The sequence below is a fragment of the Anoplolepis gracilipes genome, chromosome 2 (genome assembly GCF_047496725.1).
Source record: "Anoplolepis gracilipes chromosome 2, ASM4749672v1, whole genome shotgun sequence".
NCBI lineage: Eukaryota > Metazoa > Arthropoda > Insecta > Hymenoptera > Formicidae > Anoplolepis > Anoplolepis gracilipes.
In genome coordinates, this window is record NC_132971.1 from 16,574,593 (window position 1) to 16,593,981 (window position 19,389).

General features: G+C 41.4%; 1 protein-coding gene across 1 annotated transcript in view; it reads right to left on the reverse strand.

Moving 5' to 3' along the window:
- LOC140675134 (uncharacterized) overlaps window positions 1–19,389 on the reverse strand; it is a 216,023-nt gene that overhangs the window by 194,478 nt on the left and 2,156 nt on the right. The window contains exon 2 of the mRNA XM_072909240.1: window positions 18,630–18,766. Within this exon, the coding sequence (XP_072765341.1) occupies window positions 18,630–18,760 (131 nt within the window). The 5' untranslated portion in view covers window positions 18,761–18,766. The remainder of the gene's footprint in view (window positions 1–18,629; window positions 18,767–19,389) is intronic.

The window sequence follows — 19,389 nt, forward strand, 5'->3', positions numbered from 1 at the left end:
GCATATTATATTTTTTAATGTCATTATATATTCGCGCATAATGTCTACGTATTTCATCATCAGAAAAATATCCACTTACTAATAATATTCGAATCAAATAACTTTACATTTTTGAAATGACATTTTAAGAGCTCAAGTTTTTTACTTGTCAGATTTTTTCTGGCAGCTATTTATGAAATACGAGGCTCGAATTAACAAGAATAAAAAAATAGTATTCACGATAAAAACAGAGATATGCGATCTGTCAAAATAAATCGTCAGAGCTTGTATCAGTCGCGACGTTACATAAACAATCTTTCGATTACAGGGTCGAAAAAGAAAGACGGATATAGATCGTTTTTTTAGATTGCGACGAATTCCAGCTGGAGGAAGAGACTTGTTGAAAGAGAATTCGTCGGCGACGTCGTCGCGCTCATCATTGACGTCGGTGAGTTTCCCCAAGGATTCCAAGAGAAAAAGAGAGAGAACTCCGTTTATGCGCGACACACATGTACTTGACAAGGAACTGCATAAACCAAGGCTCGAAAGTAAATTAAAACTTTCTGCGAGTCTTCCGCAAAACTTTCAACAGCTCTTACAGTATAACGCGCCGTCTGTGTCGCGTCTATGTATTTTTAAGGAACGCCATTAAATTTAATCTCGTTTCTGCGAAATCCATCATGAAACGAGAAACACTTTAAGGCGGCGTCAAAAGCGACTATCTTTTTAAGAAACTTATCATGTTACGTCTATAGAATTGACACTGGCGTTACGAGGAACCATGAAATTATATATTATATATTATATAATCAATTGTCGATTAATTACGCGTATAGCGTCGACACAGTGTGTCTGTCGCAAAATTACCATGATGAAATACAGAGCCTGCGGGCTCCAATTTGACAAACGGGTAAGAAGACACCAGAGACGCGTCAGCCGAGAGTCCTGCATCCGCGAACAATACGGAACAGCTGAATTTCCGTTATGCAACTCGCTCTCGGAACAGAAACACGGCACGACGCATTCGCCGTGGATGAAGGATGGTCGATGGTCGAGAAGCGCCGTCTCTCATCCACGATCGCGAAACGTCCCGGTATGTCTCGTTGTGCAACACACTCTGAAATTTCATACAAAGTATCGAGCTTAGCGAAAGCGAAATCCGTTCTCTCGCGTCGCTCGAGCGCGGATTTCGGAGCCCGTTAAGGAATCCGAGAACTGAGAGACACCCTCGTCGCATCTTCTCAGACCTTGTGGTGTACACATATGTATGTATGTACAATCGGTCGAGAGTTATATCCGCGTGTGTAATTCTCCGGCGCGGCGGAGAGAATCGTTTTACTGCAGCGCATTGAAAAATAAATCTTACCGGCGCGATGGCAGCGGCGGCAGTGGCGGCGATTCGAGCCGCCTGTCGATACACCAGCGTTATGCAATATCTTCCGGGGTTACCACGACCGAGAACCACGAGGACCGGGCGGAAAGGAATGAACGTAATATCCCAGATGGGCTGTACGTTCGCGGATGCTTTAGGTAAACGGCGAGCGTGTCTCTGTGCGCCCATAGTACGTACCTACATACACATATACATATATACACGTCGAATGTGCGGTCTATCTATAACGCGCGCGCATCGCAGCGACGAATCCCGCATCGCGACAGAATCTGACTACTTTATCCGCAAACCCCAAGTTACATTAATTCACTTTAGATGCGCCGCGCTTTGGAGAAAACGCGGGGATCCGACGGTGGTATCTTGGATTTAATGCTCGCGGAACTATCCGTCGATACCGCTCTCGGAGCTTATAATACGATACTTAAGTTGGTAAATATCGAGTTTCTCCGCCCGAAAAGGGGAAGCCCCAAGTAAACTTGTAAATGGTTGATTAGCGGAAAATGCTCTGACTTTATTATTAATTAACAGTTGGTATCCATTACACACCGTATTTTTTCCTCCTTCCTGCTACACCGCAAGCTTCCTATCATAGCTAATATTCTCATTATATGTTTACTTTGATAAATTGCATATAAGAGAATATAAAAAAATAGCACAAATTACAAGAATTATTTAAAAAATTTCAATTAGAACCAATATTGACTAAAAAATGACGAAATTATAAGAGATGTATTTAAATACCGACATTTAATACATATAAAATCGTGATTTTTAAAAACATTTGCGGAAACATCAGCGATGAAGTAAGCATGCCATGATCCACAAAGATGGAGCGGCATCTGCTGTTGCAACAGCTGGATCATTTATCGGTGACGGCACCCACGGGAAATCACGTGATCGAGTCTCACTCTCTGTGTGATTGCCACTTTGTGAACGATCGATTCCTCGAAACGCCCACAATGCTCCATTTAATATGAGCCGATGCCGCGTCGCAATTCAGTATTAATACAGCCGGACTCTCCTTGTACATCTTCGTACATTCGAGAGTCTGCCAACTTGGACCAAGTATACAGAAAGTTGCGCGGCACGATAAATCCCGTCGTCCCGCAAGACTGCGAGATCATCAAATATACCTATCTAATTTGCATATTTTATCATCACCGTATCGCGCTGCGACATACTTACCTCATTTCGCGATACGATATACTATTCAAAGACGTGACTTTTCGACATTGAGCAAATCACATCAACCGTTACATGAAAGATAGAATTTTCTCACATCGTTAAGACTTTCATCTATCTTGAGATTTCATTATAACGCGTAAAATCCGAAACATACAGCTCTAAAATACAATCTTATATTTGTGTCGTTGTTTACGTCATTATATGTTTACGTCATGTTACCTTAGTCACTCTTTCAAAATCCTGTCTTGATGAAAGCTGAAAAGCAGCTTGAGGAAAAAATCTAATGCTCTAACTCGTCGCAAATGCTTCTTACCGGACTCGTTTCCGACATGGTTTTAACGGATTTGGCCATAGTATATAGCAAGAAGCCAGAAAAATTCGGCCTTAGATAAACGAGCGACCTGACAGAACGTATATGAATCCTAAAGCGACCGACTTACTCTTCGAGAGGAGTAATAATCGAAACACATATTCGTCTCCGGAACATCAAACACGGGTCAGATACGTAGACATATGGCGAGGGGGAGCAAAGTTTACTCTTCCAAATCACACTCAAGAATGTATATGCCCTGTATATATCAAAAAAGAGGAATGTACACATGTACGAAAGAGTGAAACTTGAGTCATTACTTCCGCAAATTATTACACAGCTTGCGTAATTAGAGTACTAATATCGAAAAATTCAAAGACTAAATTTCACGATATTATAATTTTAATATCTGTACAAAAAATGCCAGAGATTTCAAGTCAGATTTAGCTTATTAAATTTTGCGATAATATCTGAAACAATCTCTTTAAAATCTTTTAAGAATAACACGTGTATGTATGTGTGTAACAACGCTAATTTACAACTTACTAAACTTACATATTTTCTACCGTTATCAGTTATATATAAATATCAAGTATCTCGTTATATGATATATCAACATATTAATCATATTATTGAATCAATAAAATGTCTGTGCTATTTATAATATAAAAAATTAAACATTAACAAGTGAAAAATTATATTTCTTCTTACATAAATTATTTAATAATTAATACAGCGAAAAGAAGAAAAATACGCAAATGAAATATTGATGTTTTACTCGAACAACAGAATCGCCGGTATCGTTGCCGCTCATGCTATATGAGCAAGTTAGAATAAACTTTCGCGCCTGTTATTACAAAGCATCCTAATCCCTTACATTACTTTGACCCTATTTCTCGCGCACTTGCTAAGACAATCGTAACTTTACCAGTTCCTTCCTGACATCGGCAACAGACTTCAGTTCGACGTTGAAGTACATGACGTCGCGATGAATATTTCATCTTCACACCAAGTGCACTCGAAAACGCGAAATTATTTACGCATCCAAAGATTAAACCAGCGGATGCTTTCCGAGGTTCTTGCCGTGAAACAGGATAGAAAATAAATCAGCTTATGATGCGATAACGTTTTACGCCGATTGAAACAATTGAATGATGAAAGTGGCAAACAAAAGTGAAATGTTACGCGTACAAATGTTTTTATATAACTGTGAAATAGTTGATTGATGGGCAATACGAGTGAGAGATTTAGTATAAAAAGAAATGTCACAAAAAATATACGCGAATCTCGTATATATCATCAGTCTCGTATCAACGAGCCTCGTATATATTATCAGAGAGATGGAATATTTCCGAAAATATATACCAAACACACACAAAGTTACAAAAATTCTGTAAGGAGATTCTTTTCACGGACTTAGCGAATGTTCTCAGCGAACGTCGATTCTGCTAGTAATTACACTCGAAAGTTAATTACTCTAATACAAACACCCTCTGTGTATTTTCCTTTGACACTTGGCATCGGGACGATGCTACGGATTAATTCTGGATTCCTGCACACGGTACACGTCATCGAGAGTGGCGGACGCAATAATGGATTACACGGTCATCGGATAAATTCACCCCTCGTCATTACGCACCCTGTGCCGCTTTTGGCGCGCGTATGTGCTAAGCCGCAAGAGTAAGACTTTATGATCAGTCGGAATGAGAAAAACACCCACTGTGAGACTGTAGCGTGACTCACTGCTACGTTGCAAATGTATGTACAAACGTGCATTCCCAGCCACAACTCCCGTCGCGTAACACGGCGGCATTCGAGGAGGGGCGTTTTGCCTCCACGGGAACGCTCATATCCGTCAATATCACCGAGTGTTCTTAAATCCATATTACGGATCCCGCCGCACCTGCGTTCCGCTCTCAGGCTGAAGCCGGGCTTTGACGAAGGCTGAGAAAACGGGGAAGGGAACGGGAGCGGTGAGAAAAGGGAGAGAATTCAATTTCTGGGGTGCATATTAAAGTCGGTCGACTTGTCCACCGTGACGAGAGCCTACATCTGGGGGGTGGCAAAGTGGACGAGCTTCGGAATCTTCTCTTTGTATGTATGTCCACTTTGACCTCCAACCCTATTCGTCTTATTTCTTCGTTCTTTTTACATTCTTTTTACGTCGCAAGTGGGACGCCTTTCATCTCGTCGCTGTCTTTTTTGGCTCAACGTTATATGGGACGTTTAGACCGCACATTGAGTCAACGCGGACGCGAGCGTTCCAGAAAAGCGATAGTTATAAATAATATTAACGTACGCGTCAGTCCCCATTCCCGCGGCATGGCAGCGAGCCTCGTCTAAATCAAATTAGGACGCGATATATTTTCGGATACGCCCCGTCCGACTTTTTCAATTTGTTACGATCTCGATCGGATTTCTGCATTTCACTCCGTAATCATCAGTCATAAGCCACCTGGTTTTACCACGGTTTATACCATCGGCTTCGCCTCCACCCCATTCAATCGATATCATTTTCAAGCCCGGTTCAGTCGGTGCCTTGATTTAATTTATTGATCCGCCGGCTGCCCGCTACTCCGCGTCTCATCTATCATCGACGGAGAGCCTCAAGGAAACTTAATGGCTTAACTGCAGAATTTTTTTGACCGCATTAAAGTCCACCGAAGCCTACCCGTATTTCCCACGCTATCGAAACTCATCTCCTCCTCAATATTCCGCGACTCGACTCGCAAAATTGATGGATCGTTTATGAATGCATCAGCGTCAGCAGTCACACATATGTGCATAAAATAACATGTGCAAAAACTAAAATCGTACGTGTTCGCCGGACCCTCTGTCAGCAGTCGGCTCTTGCATCTTTCCATTTGCCAAAACTAATTATTGTTTGGCGTGAAAATTGCGAGGCTATTATTTAGACTGCAATATCCGCTTGTGAGTCGCTCTACCCTTTTCTAAAAGACCAATCATTTGAAAGGAGCCGCGCACGTGCGCCTAATAAGCATTTTTTATCGCCATCACGGCGATTGATTTTAATAGACTGTGCAGAGGGTGCGCCGCCGCCGTATATTAGTTACATTTAAACTACACGATACATTTATTTTAATTTAACATGCAGTGCTGCCTACGTTGGCTTTCATTATCGCCATGTTGATTTAAGTGAATAAATGTGTATCGGAAAATTTATAAATTTCATACAAGAATGAGTTTTTTTCTCTCTCCTCTATTCTGTAATATAATCGCAACTAAAAATTGTGTTTCAAGCTATATATTATAACAAATTTTATGTTCCTTCCAATAATATTTACTTTTCAATAATAAAATATTTTGCGCAAATTTCATGTTATTAAAATAACGGTAATATATTATTAAAAATAACCATTTTTACACACAGAGAATCGATGTGAATAATATATTTTAATTAATTTTCTATTGTATGATTTGCAAGGATATTAATAACAAAAAATCTCAAAAATATATGAGAAAACTCTCACAAGAGCGATCTCCGATCATTAAAATTCTGATAACGGCTGTGACGCTTTATTTTGGATTTTAGTTTTCCGCGGCGAATCTTAATTCCTGCGGCTGTAATCAAATCACTTAATTAGCACCCTTGTAGTCCGTCGCGAAAGTTAACTGACAGACAGCCGCAGATTATATTGAGTTATTCGAGATTATTAAATTAATACCCGCCGAAAAGTTATGATTTCAGTTTACCTAAATGGGATTGCTCTTCGAGCATATTCATTCACTTCATGATGTAATCACAGCTATCTTACAAAACTTCATATAATTATAATCCATTATACCGATATGTTACTCTCTTTCATTTATTACTGTACAAAATAAATAAAAATAGAGTTCGCTCACAATTCTTCCATTACAAAGATTGAAAAATTAAGATCCATTACACAGTTGCGTGTGGAATGTAAAAATGCAAAACTGTTAATAATATCAAGATTAAATTCAAGGATTAATTACTGTATAAAATTACTGAATTATTATCTCCCATTGTTAGTAATATCATTTGCTAAAATCAGGTCAAAATTTTCTGAAACATTGACTAATTTTTCAAAACCGCGAGAACCTTACAGTAACAACAAAAACAATATACGTCGCAATCAGAACATCAATTTCAGTCACTAATTAATTTCACCTCGGATACAGATTATTAATTATTAAAAATTTCTAAAAATGAACAAATTTCTGTGAAAAATAATAATTGATGACATATAAAACTCGTGGAATGTAACAAAGTGCATTGACCGTACAATTAATTTACATTCTCGTAATTCTCTTGTGTAAACTAAATGTCAAACATCGATGCTCTTTTGTAAAAATTACATCAATGACGAAATTAATTTGCTCCATTGCGTTAATTCACAATAATGAAAGCAATTCGCACATCGCTGAAGTTAATTGCTTTTTTCAGACTGCAATCAAAGTCTATTGCACCGTCAACTATTTGAAACATTTAGTGCTTTCACATTCTGTATAATTATATATATCACATTTTATTATATACATAGATGTGGCAATCATATAAAATTTTAATTCTCCTATATTTTACAATATTTTGTAGAAACTTGTATTCTTTCTTAAAAAATAATTATAAAATAGTTTTATTGAATAAGTTTGTGTATTTATAAAACTTATTAAATTCATGTCGGAAATCATAAAGCTCATAAATAACCATTAAATATATTGTCATTGAATCAATAAAATCTTATTTTCTTTTTTAACAAAGTAATATTTGACTGTATAAAGAATAATATTTGACCTACTTGTTTGCTTATGCATAGTTAAAGACCTCTTACCTCAATTTGCAACTACTTATGTGTAACTCCTTCTAATGATAACAACAAACTAACCGCGGTGCATATACAAGGATATAAATGTACACGATAATCGAGAGAGAACCTGAGTGAAACCCGACAGAGAAAAGAAAACGTTTTACTCGCAAGTATAAAAACTTGAACAGTTTTTTCTCGTAATAATTTATCCTATTTTTGTATGTAGAATACAACAGATAAAGAGTTTTGACATTTTGTAACACTCTGCATATCTGACATATAGTTTATTTAAGTTGTCTCACTTGCGCATATATTTAAATTTCGATGTTGTCGCGTGAAACAGCTCTGCGTTTTCAAGCGCCACGTTTTTCCAGAGAGATATTCACATCCCGAACAGACAAATCTCATGGGAGGAACAGAAAACTCCTTTAATTAGGACGAAATTGGTCTGCTAGTCAGCATGTTTCAATTTCCCATGACAGCGCCGCCATGTATTTCGGCTTTTTTCCGAATCGTCGGTCGTCGAAAAAACGACCGTGCTCCCAATAGAATCGGAAGAATTCGGTATGGTTCAGCAGATAAAATTAAATCTGTGCCTGTTATCTTCAAACTTCACATATTAAACAAAGATCAAATTTTGTAATTCAGCCTCTTTTATGCACTTTTTTACAATCTCTTTTATCACATTTAATCGCAATTATATTTTTTATTTATTTCAAAACTCGTTACAAAAATAATATTTGCAGCACAAAACTTACAATACCATATATACAGATCTTAAAAGAAATAGAAAAATATCTTGTCACATTTAAGTCTTAATTTTTAAAGCTGTGTCCTATCATGATAAGCATAAATATTTTGTCATTTTTAAAGTATTAATTTTTAAGGCTTTGTCCTATCATGATAAACATAATCTAATTAATTAAAAAAAGGTATATAAAAAGGATTAAAAAAAATAAAAAACTGTAAGTATCACATTATTAAAATTACTCTTGCATTAAAACATATATTACGGGTGATATAGTTAATTATCACTATAAAAAATTATAATTATTATTTTTATATATAAAATTTTTTATATAATATATAAAATAAAGAAGATTAAGAATACATTGTCCTCTCTAGGCTTATTTCCAATAGTTATCAAAAGATATTATTTTTAAAAATAGTATAAAATATTTACTTTTTGTACTTGCAAAATGTTTGTATTAAAAGTATTCTGTTTTAAAATTTCGTACTATATATCATGTTAAACTAAAAAAAAAACAAATAAAAAGCTGTGCTACTTAAGCAGCATCCCTAAATTGAGAAACGCTGTGCGCCAAATAATTTATAGCGTAGCTCACTTCGAAAGCGAGAGAGAGAGAGAGAGAGAGAGAGAGAGAGAGAGAGAAGAAGAGAAAGGAAGCTCTCCAATATTCAACGTGATTAAATATTATAAAAGCAAAATTCCGCGAATGCCACCACTATCGCACGATCTAGAGGTGTATGAAGGAGGACGGTCGTGAGATCGACGAGTCCTGAATACGGGGACAAAAAGAGAGAGAAAGAAACAAGAGAGAAAGAGAATGAAAAGAGAGAGAGAGAGAGAGAGAGAGAGAGAGAGAGAGAGAGAGAGAGAGAGAGAGAACGGTACGAGAGAGACTTTGTTGGTCCGACAGAGGAAGATCAACGGGGTTCACAGGGAAGGGGTAGTTTCAGTCATATCGACCACACTACTTTGCCCCGCTATACCGAGCTGCGCCAGTAGAAACACCTGAGCCCACCGGCTGCCTTCTCCCCTTCCTCCCTCCTCGCCGTCACCCCTCACCAATGCTACTGGCAGCTATATCCTCGGCGTGTGCGGAGGATAGCGTTGCGCGAAGAGGCCGAAATATACTAATACCCTCCCTCTTTTTATGTATATATACATATATTGCCATGGCGCCAAATGTGTTGTAAAACACGAAGGATTTTGTCCAAGCCCTGTGCATTAAGGAAAGGAATTAACGGTGGCTTGGACTTTCAGATAGAATTAATGATAAAGGAGCGGAACAGGCTTCGGTGCAGAGACTGGCGAGACTGGTCCAGGAAACGCGGTTTGAAGATTTTGTTACGATGCCGCCTGCCGTGCGTACGGCGCGGGATAGCGCGGGCGGGGAGGTTAAAGAGAGAGAACGAAGAGAGGAGTTATTTCCACCGGCTTTGCCCTGCCGCACCGCGAAAATACTCGGGAGCGAAGTACGTTAATGAAAGAAATACAAGTTGCAAAAGTGAGGGGACTTCAAAGGCGAAAGCCTCTTACCTACAGTTAGATATCGTGCCGGTCGGAACAAAAAAGCATCTGGGGGTCCCGCGGGATGGAAAGGAAGGGGAAAGAGCCGGGGAAGCTCTCGCGCAGCTTTTAATCCGCCTCGGTGGGTCACCGCGCTTGAAAACCTCCGGTCGAGGTTTTGAACTCCGCTCCCGTAGCTTAAGAAAAACCGTTCGGCGGCTTCGGTAACGCGAAAAGTATTAAGTCAGACTGGCAACACTAATTGGAGCAAAGCCGATAGCAATGATCATAGCGGGACGTGCAAACGTACAAACGAACTTTTAACTCCCTTCCATGCAACGCGAGAGAAAAGACGAAATAATTTGCGAGAACGATCAATCGAACGATTCGCTTAATCAAAACAGATTCATTTCACCATTTCTCGTTTAACTTTTTGTAAATCGTATCATACATGTACACGCACTATTATTCCGCTACGCTATCATCCGTTCCTTCTTTTCTCGTTCTTTTTATTGTCCGCGTTTCGCAAGAGCCGACGTCTGTTCAATCTCGCTTATCTTATACGGTTCACCTGTCCGTAGGAGAAAAATAATTTTTCCTACCGAAGCGCGAACGGCCGAGTCGCGGATAAGCAACCGGAGAATAGAAGCGACAGGAAACGAGAAGAAGAGCCAGGACAGGGAATTCAGGAGCTGGAGGTTGTCTCGCTATAGTAGTTGCAAAGCAATACTTTTTAAATAGTGGGGCGGCGCGGTATGAACGCAGGACAGAAGGGAAGGAAGGAAGGAAGGAAGGAAGAAAGGAAAAGGATGTATAAAAATGTTTTAATCCACCGTCCCCGTCCCCTTCTCGTCACGCTATTTCGCGGTGACCTACCGCCCTACCATTTTTCTCTCTGTTTCTTCTCCACCCTCGACCTCCGCCTTCCAGCTTTCTGCTGTCTCGTCGAATTTCTCGAGATTGTGATATTAAATCGGTGAGTAACGGGCATATATGCGTGTATCGCGCGCACGCACGAACAACTATCGCGAGCGTGTCTGCACGTCTGAAGATATAACGCCGCGTGCTTCGCGAGGAACGTAACTGGGAAATGTTTTTGTTTTCTGGCGCGACGGCCCTGCGATTTCCGTCTACGAACGGAAACAATATCTTTTACCCCTCGCTTTGCATAAATATCCATAACGCTTCGTGTACTTTTCCGAATGCAGCCGTAACAGAGTTCGTGAATAACAAAGACGTCTTGAGCGAAAAACTGCCCGGCATCGGCTTACGTTTACGCGATCGTAACGTATTCAAATGTACTTATTCAAACTCGTGATATCGTCCTCTGCACGCGATCGCTCGGTACGATATTCGTTGCGTGCGTGCTTTTACACATCGAACCGTAACATTGGTCGTAAAAGAATCAGGAATGAAAGAAGCGCAAAGAAAATTTGCGTAACGGCTATTTTGCTAGATTCTCCATGAAATTGGCATTAAAAACTGCCAAAACTCGTATCACTGTCCCACCACCGCACCGTCGCGTTTATATTCGCATGTAATACGCATTCAGAAGCGACTAAAAAATTTGACAAGAATCGCGTACTATTTAACCCGTGCGTCCCGTACGTGTTTATAGCGATTAAATTGCCCGTAACATAAACAAAAACTTCGTGACAAGAAACGCAATACACGTCTACGTCGGCGTGACACTCTCGCTCGAATATTCTCCATCGGCGCTACACGCGACGGAATAAAATGTGCACATCGAACGAGCTTATTTTTATACATTAAACTGAGATCCGCGGGCGCAAAGGGGTGTACCGGGAGAAAGCCACGTCGCTGCTGTCGGAGACGAGCATCCTCATCCGGCAGAAAATCCCTTCGCTCGTAACCGAGGCTGGCTGAGCGCAGTGGTAGCGCTAAGCTCGACGGGAGATGCCGCCTGCGGTCTCCATAAACAGCGCTTACGCCACACGGGGCTCCCGGGGGTGGCGGCAACGGCAGCGGACAGAACGGGGGGATGAAGCGCGGGTGGGCGGTGAGTCGGGTAGCAAGCGTAATGTTCCGACCCCTCGTTGTGTTCAACCCCACACCCGTTTGTATACCCGCAACAACGAGAAACACCTCGTCGTTCCGCGCGGCACCTTAGCCCAACCGCCCCCTCCCCCTTCCCTTTCCCTCCCCCTCTCCCCCTCGCTCTCTCACCTATTCCAACCTGCTCTTGCCGTGCTTTCCTCGCTTGCCTCGTGCCGTGCCGTTGCGGGATACGACGGGCTTTAAAAGGATGCGCCGAGCGCGAAACGGCAGCGAGACCCTTTCCGACGCCACGACGCGACACGATGAACGGATCATTGCTCGCCCGCGTTACGCCTCTGTCGCCTCGTGTGATCTCAAAGAGAGGAAAACCTTCGATATATATTGCCTACTAAAGTCCAGACGAGGCTCCCTTGCAATGGCCCATCTCTCCTTTCCGTCTTCGCGGCAGATAGTCTTCTTTATTTTGCTCCTGTACGCAAAGTTCAAGAAAAAAAAAAAAAAAAAAAAAAAAAAAAAAAGAATGAGAGAAAAACGGTTCCAATAATCGATGACTGATCACGGGAATGTCTCGGAAACGAGAGATGTACTTTGCAATATATCTACGCAAATCTGCGTGCGCATCGATAACGAACTTACAGGCAATGCATCGGAAATCATAGGGAAAAACGGCGCGCGAAAGTAACGATGAAGTTAACGAGCCGCACACATCTGTTCTATATAGGTATATCGGCATCGAATTGAAACGACCCGTTGAGTAACAAGGCGCATTCATCTATTGCCTACCATTACGTTGGACGTTATAGCCATGCCGGATACAGTAATCATGGTTCTAAGGCAGTAATGCGGGTCTAAACCCCTTCATCGACGAGAGAGTGAGTGAGTGAGTGAATGAGTAAGTGAGAGAGAGAGAGAGAGAGAGAGAGAGAGAGAGAGAGAGAGAGAGAGAGAGAGAGAGAGAGGAGTAGTTGCGCGAAGCTACCCCTTCAGAAATAACCTGTCGATACCGGTTACGCTGAATCTCGCCATTGAGGCACGTGACCGCGTAAAGTGAGGTATAATAGACACGCTATACATATATATACATCGGAGTCAAGCGCCGATATCGCGCTGAACTCGGAGACGACGTCTTAGACGACGGGATGAGAGTCTATATATTTAATGGCAGCGTGAAAATGTAGGTCAGGCTTCTGCTTCCAGACATTAAGCAATTCGGGAGGAGTTCAAATCCTGAAGTAGTTCCGGTACTTAAGAAAATCTCGCTGCCGTGAAATAAGGAGCAAAGATAGAATATCTACTTCAAGAGTGTCCCGTGGAGCTACCGCGCGAGGATGTATATACCGAGAGGTTTTACGATCGACGCGATTGGATACTCAAGCGTGTCTCAAAGTATGCAATAAACGAGCCTCTCGCGCAGAAGAACCATTATATTAATCCGTACTTTATGCTCCATAACATTCTGATAAGCAAAAGTCGTAAAACGAGGCGATAACCGATGATGCCGTGGAGAGACGACACTCTCATTGGCCACAATGTTAGCGAATATTGTCAAGCTCGATCTATTACGCACATTCGCCGATACAATGTAATGGCATTACAAAGTACGTGTGTTTGAGAATTAACATAAGAATGACTCACAGCAAGATTCAATTTACCCCCGCCGTCCTATGACGCGCTTTAGCAGGAATCTCCACGACGCCATCCGCCTGCAGAATTCGATTCGCTGAACTCCAATTCTACGATAACGCTAACCTCTTGATTTTCCTTCCCGTAGCGGGTAAACCGAGCGAGCGAATGCGAACAATAGACGAGCTTGTCGCTCCATGGTTTGCCTGACCCAGAACCTCCAAATCCGCACGCGGAATTCGTGCCTTTTATGTGGTCCGAGAGCGCATGACCGGGCTAATTGGAATGTTCGGTTGGAATATCTGGAGCAGGTCGCCGCGGATAGATGGAACGTTCCCAAGTACGGATACAACGCCGGAATATTCCTATAACCGAAATTGCCTATAAACAGGTGTAAAGCGCGGTGGAGACGCGGGCGCCCGATATATATATATATATATATATATATAACGACGCATATAACGATAAAATGCTGACCAATCATTTCTGAAGAACGTTGACGTGAGATTGTGAAAGCATTTTTCGCGAAAGCCTCTCTGTGAATCGACAAACCGTGTTTCGATATTCTTAAACGTTCGCAAACGCCCGAATTCGATATACCTTTAGTACCTTTCATTCGGAGACTCGACTGGGTCAATTGGAAATATTTGGCGACGGCGATATCTGGAGCGAAGCCTTTCTGGCGACCTCCCGGAACACGGAGGATACAAAACATCGTGGAACCTTGCGGCTGGCATGAGCGCAAGCAGGCGCGACGCAGGGGCACAAACGCGAAAGAGGAGGCTAGGTTTCTACGTGGAGAGTGGATCGATCCGACTGCCAGGTCAACCCTCACCGCGACTCACTCACCCGGCACCAGCCAGCCACGAGATATTTTGCGCTTATATACATATATGTCGTGACGCTATTACTTATCGCCAATCGCAAATAGTACCAGAATATTCGTATTAACGCAAGCCGTGACACGTGAATCCATAATCAATATCAATTAAACGTTACGCGGCAAATATATTACGTATAAACATGTATTTTCGTCAAATAATATCATCTAGCAAACAAAAAAAAAAAAAATCATCTGACAAGCGAACGGTATAAAATCAATACCATTCAAAACGACGTTCTAGAATCATCGAGAAAATTTTAAATAAAATAAACACGCGAAATGAGTAACAAAGTAAGATATTCATTATCAACAATAAGAAAAAAAAAAAAAGAATTAGAACCGCGGTAGTTGCAGTATATGCTCGCAGTTTGACCGATTGCAAGTCAATAGACCTTTATGAAATTCCAACAACCGCGAATCTACCTCGTCTCTCGCTCTTTCGTTCCACGTTTTCACTCCCACATTGTCTCTGTACGTGTCTCTTCCTCTCCCCCTCTTTCTCTCTTCCCGTGTTATCCGCACCGTTTCACGTCGGTGAACAAATTATTCGACTAATTTCAACCGATAACTGACAGTGATGCGCGTTAATATGGAAATATCGCGGCTCGTCGAATGGACAATGTCCAGCGATGTAAAGCTGGACATGCATCGCTCACTAATACAACCCAGACAAAGATGCATTTAACGCGTAATGTGAGGTAACAGTCGATCAAGTTATCGGAACAGGTAGGATTCGCCTGATATGAAAGCTGGATCGTCGAATTAAACATCGCATTTTATTCGATCGAACGTTAAGAATGTATAACGGTATCGAAACGATATTCGTACAAAAGCATTATCGACGAAACTGCAAACTCATCAGCGCGACGTGAATATTTTAATAACATGCGCCGCAATTAATATTATCTGAATTATTTCATAGCGGTCTTTTAATCATTGCATTAATTAATACTACTGCCATATGCAATCTATGTAAATCAAACGAAGCCTCAATAATATTCCGCCAGGCAGCAAAGCGTTAAATAACCTGAATTACGATAGGATGGGTATGAATATGAAATGCTTTGCGCGAATCATAATTTTGGAAACATTCTATTGTTTGCAAATTGAAGCGAATGTAAGAACCATAATAAATGAATTGTAATTTATGAATTATCCTCGACGAGATGGTCGGAGATTGCTTACAATCGCGGTAACAATTCGTTTTCGTTCACGCGATCCCCATAAAAGATGAAAGTAACACGCACGCTCCGCTAAAGCGACTCGTGCGAGTTCAAGGTGAGCAGTGACACGTAAAAAAGCGATCCGTTTTATCGGGTACGCTGCGGCCGGCAGTTTTCATGCGAAACCGTTCGTTCGAGCGGACAGTACATTAAAATTTGCGATGTAACTTTTCTCTATCTTTCTCTGTCTCGTGCGACCAAACCGACCGCGACTCACAACTCGATTCTCGCGAAAGAGAAAGATATTTTCTCGTTTTCTCATCGACGCGCCGCGGCGACTTTCTGCGGTCTCGAATCGTTTTATTTAGTTTTATACGTCAACGATTTCTCCAACTGTCGCGTTAAAAATGAATCGTGCAAAAAAAAAAAAAAAAAAAAAAAAATAAAATAAACTTCCAATACGTATATACGTATATACGTATATACGGCGAATTAATTGAAGAAACCGCGTTACGATCGCGAGACGCAGGCGAATTTAAACGAGACGACAAATGAGCTCATTTTTTGACTTCGATTTTCGTTCCACAACCACCCGGAGAAGCAATTTGCCGGCATAACGCAAATTGTCGGTGAAACAATTTCATTGGATGCGGCATAAAGGTTTGCCGCCGTGCGAAACAATAGGAATAGCTATGCCGATATCGGATTATTCGACGTTTTCATTATAGCCATTGACATCGCCACGTAAAATATCGATTCGCCACGTTCTACGAAACGCGCGAATTTCTCCGTTTCGTGCATTAATATTAATTTTCGAGCTTTTACATTCCCCCTCGCCATTCGGCACACTCGTAACGTAGATTAATTGAGAAAGCCTGTTACCGAGAAGCGCGAGATACAGCGGTTATTAATGGCATAACAAAATATCGAACGGACGCGCACGACCGAAACCCGACAAATATATAAGACGCGAAAACTTTCGAGGCGCGCGAGTGAAAGAAGCAGTCGAGATTTATGGTAGCTCACTACGAAAACATTGTTTTCGATGAGGGGGACAATTTTACGTTATTCGATTAATGGCAGGTCGAAGAAAGTGCGCGTCGTTTCTAGGATGTTTACCGAATTACAGAGAATTAATCAGCATCAAGGCGATTAATTGCATCAGTATTCGACCGGTGCGGGGTACAAAGATATTTCATTTCGATGAAAAGGGACGCGAGTTTTTGTCCGATATCCAGAGAGCAAGAGAGCAAGAGAGAAAGAGAGAAAGAGAGAAAGCAAGCTCCAAGTTTCCCATTCGCCCGAAGGAACCTGTCATTAACGTAACGAACGATTCTTGTTGTTCACCGCGGCGAAAGCGTTTATTTCCACGTAGCACTAAATCTAAGCTTGCTTTAGGAGAGCGCGGGGCGCGGTAACGACGGCGCACAGCTCGAGGAAACAATCCCACGTTTTCTTTTGCTCGTGCCCGAGTAAGCCGATGCCTCGAGCCACTAATCACAAAGGAATTACTCGTCGGAAGAAAAACCCCCCTGGTCGCGGAAGATTGTATCCGGATATCCGATTCTTTCGATTCGCCGCGAAAACGAGAGCTGCTAACGTCGTTTAGACGTCGCGACACGCGTCGCGGACGAATTATGAAAGAGTTCGATTCGTCGGTCGTCGCGATTCATCGATTTAGGAGCATCGTAAAGACACTTGCGTAATAACGCGTTACGAAACGGTCGCGAGGCAACAATTCCGGCGGAAGCTTCTCGGAACAAGTTGGGGGAATTGTCAAAGGCGATGGCTCGCCGAGACAAACGGAGTCGGAGTTACAACGCAGAGGTCAGCTTGGCGACTGTCGCTTAAGTGCCTCGTATTTGGCCTCGTCCGAGACTACTATGCTCCGGAGGGTCGCGCTTCTCTCGTAACTCTGTTCGAGAGACGACAAGCGTCCCGTACATTGCGTGCCCGGTTTACAGCGAACGCGAGATGCGAATCGCGACGGATCGAGGTTGCCGCTTGTGTATACACACGAACAATAGTATATGAAATTGGGCTTCTCCCTACATCCGCGACCTATGCTCATTCTAGACGAGTCCCCTTGTAGATTATGAGATATCTATATCTGCTGATTGATTAGGCCAACCGATTCTACGCTATCAGCTGACATTATCGTACCGTAAGTCAATGCGGAAACGACGTCTCGAGAGTGCTAGGTATGCTTGATTCATGGACACGCGATATTGTTCTCGATCGTGTCGTCACAATGCTCGTCGATGTTTCCGGTTGGCGCTTAGTACCTCGGTCCAATGGATGTCGACCCAAATAGGGGAGCTAAATTACACCATGTGTCCACATCCGCGGGGACGAGAAATTTGTGGTTGAAAAAGCTAATAGAAACGCAAGGTGGAAGGTGCATTCTGGGAAGGAGAAATCTGGGTCATTTCGAGGTAAACACAAATTGCGAAATTAATAAACAATTAATAAACAATTTTAATTAAGTTGCTCAATGCGAAAATGGTTTCAATCAAAACATTTCTGGAACGAATTTTTGCTAACAAATTCCTTCGTTTTTATCGCGCGATAAATGTTTGGCAAAAATTTCGCACACACTCTCGAAATATTTTTCTAAACGAAAGACCTATAAATATGTGTTTCATGTAGATTTTATAATTTCAATAACACTGTGAAAGAAACATAAAATTCTCGCTTACAACAACCCTCGATAAATGATACTATTAAATAAGATGATATATTGCGTTTCTTTAATTTTTTTTCCGTGAAATCTTTAATTTTCCTCTATCATTAGTACAGAAGCGGGAAAACGCGCGGGCGTTGATTAATGTCAAATAAATAGAGCATCCCGAGAAGAAAAGCGGTAATGTACGAGCGATAGGACAAAATGCCGTAAGCAACCAAACCGAGCAGCCTCGAAGCGCCACGCTGACCGATAATTACGTCTTTCGTTCTCGGGATACTACGAGAGACGATCTTCCCGTGGCGACCTACCGCAACGATATATTTCGAAATAGCGATGTTACTTACATATACGAAGCGCTCCCTCCTCCATGCCGCTCTCGGATTGCCGCTCGTCGAACGAGACGAACCATGTCGGACCTTCTTCGCTCTACCGTAGCCCGTAAAAGCTTGTGGGAAGGAGCAGCGTGAAACCACATCACTGTCTTGCGGCAACACCCCGGAAACATTATAAAGCACAATGAAAAATAGTCAAGTTTAACTCCGCCGAAACGTTTTTATCGCCGCTTCCAACGCGGCTTAAAGTTAGCATCGATTAATTTGCAGGATGACCACCGTCAAAACTTTTAATTATATCATATATAATGTTAGAAAATTTTTTAAACCTTACTATTGGTCATTCTGCATTCAATCAATGATTTAAACATTGGTACATAATACAACAAATGGGCATAATAAAATGCAAAATATCTCTAGTTTTCTGCATTTTCTTCTTTCTAGAAAGAGAAAAAGAGAAAGAGAAAGAGAAAAAGGAGGCACAGGAAGGTCTTGAGTAATTTAAAAGCGATTGTTTCTTAGGAAAAAAATTAATTCGCGATCTTCTCTTCCTTGCGGCTTTTTAATATTCAACTTGAAATAACTTCTTTTAACTAACGTTTATAAATTAAAATTCTGTTCAGTTAAAATTAGTTGAGAAATATGACTATTACGCATTTTTCCTTCCCCTTGCCCTTCTATTTCTCAAACTTTTTGTTGTATTAAAATTGATGCTAATTTTACTTGATGCAATTCATGCAAAAAACAAAAAAAATTCATTTTACTGTTATAT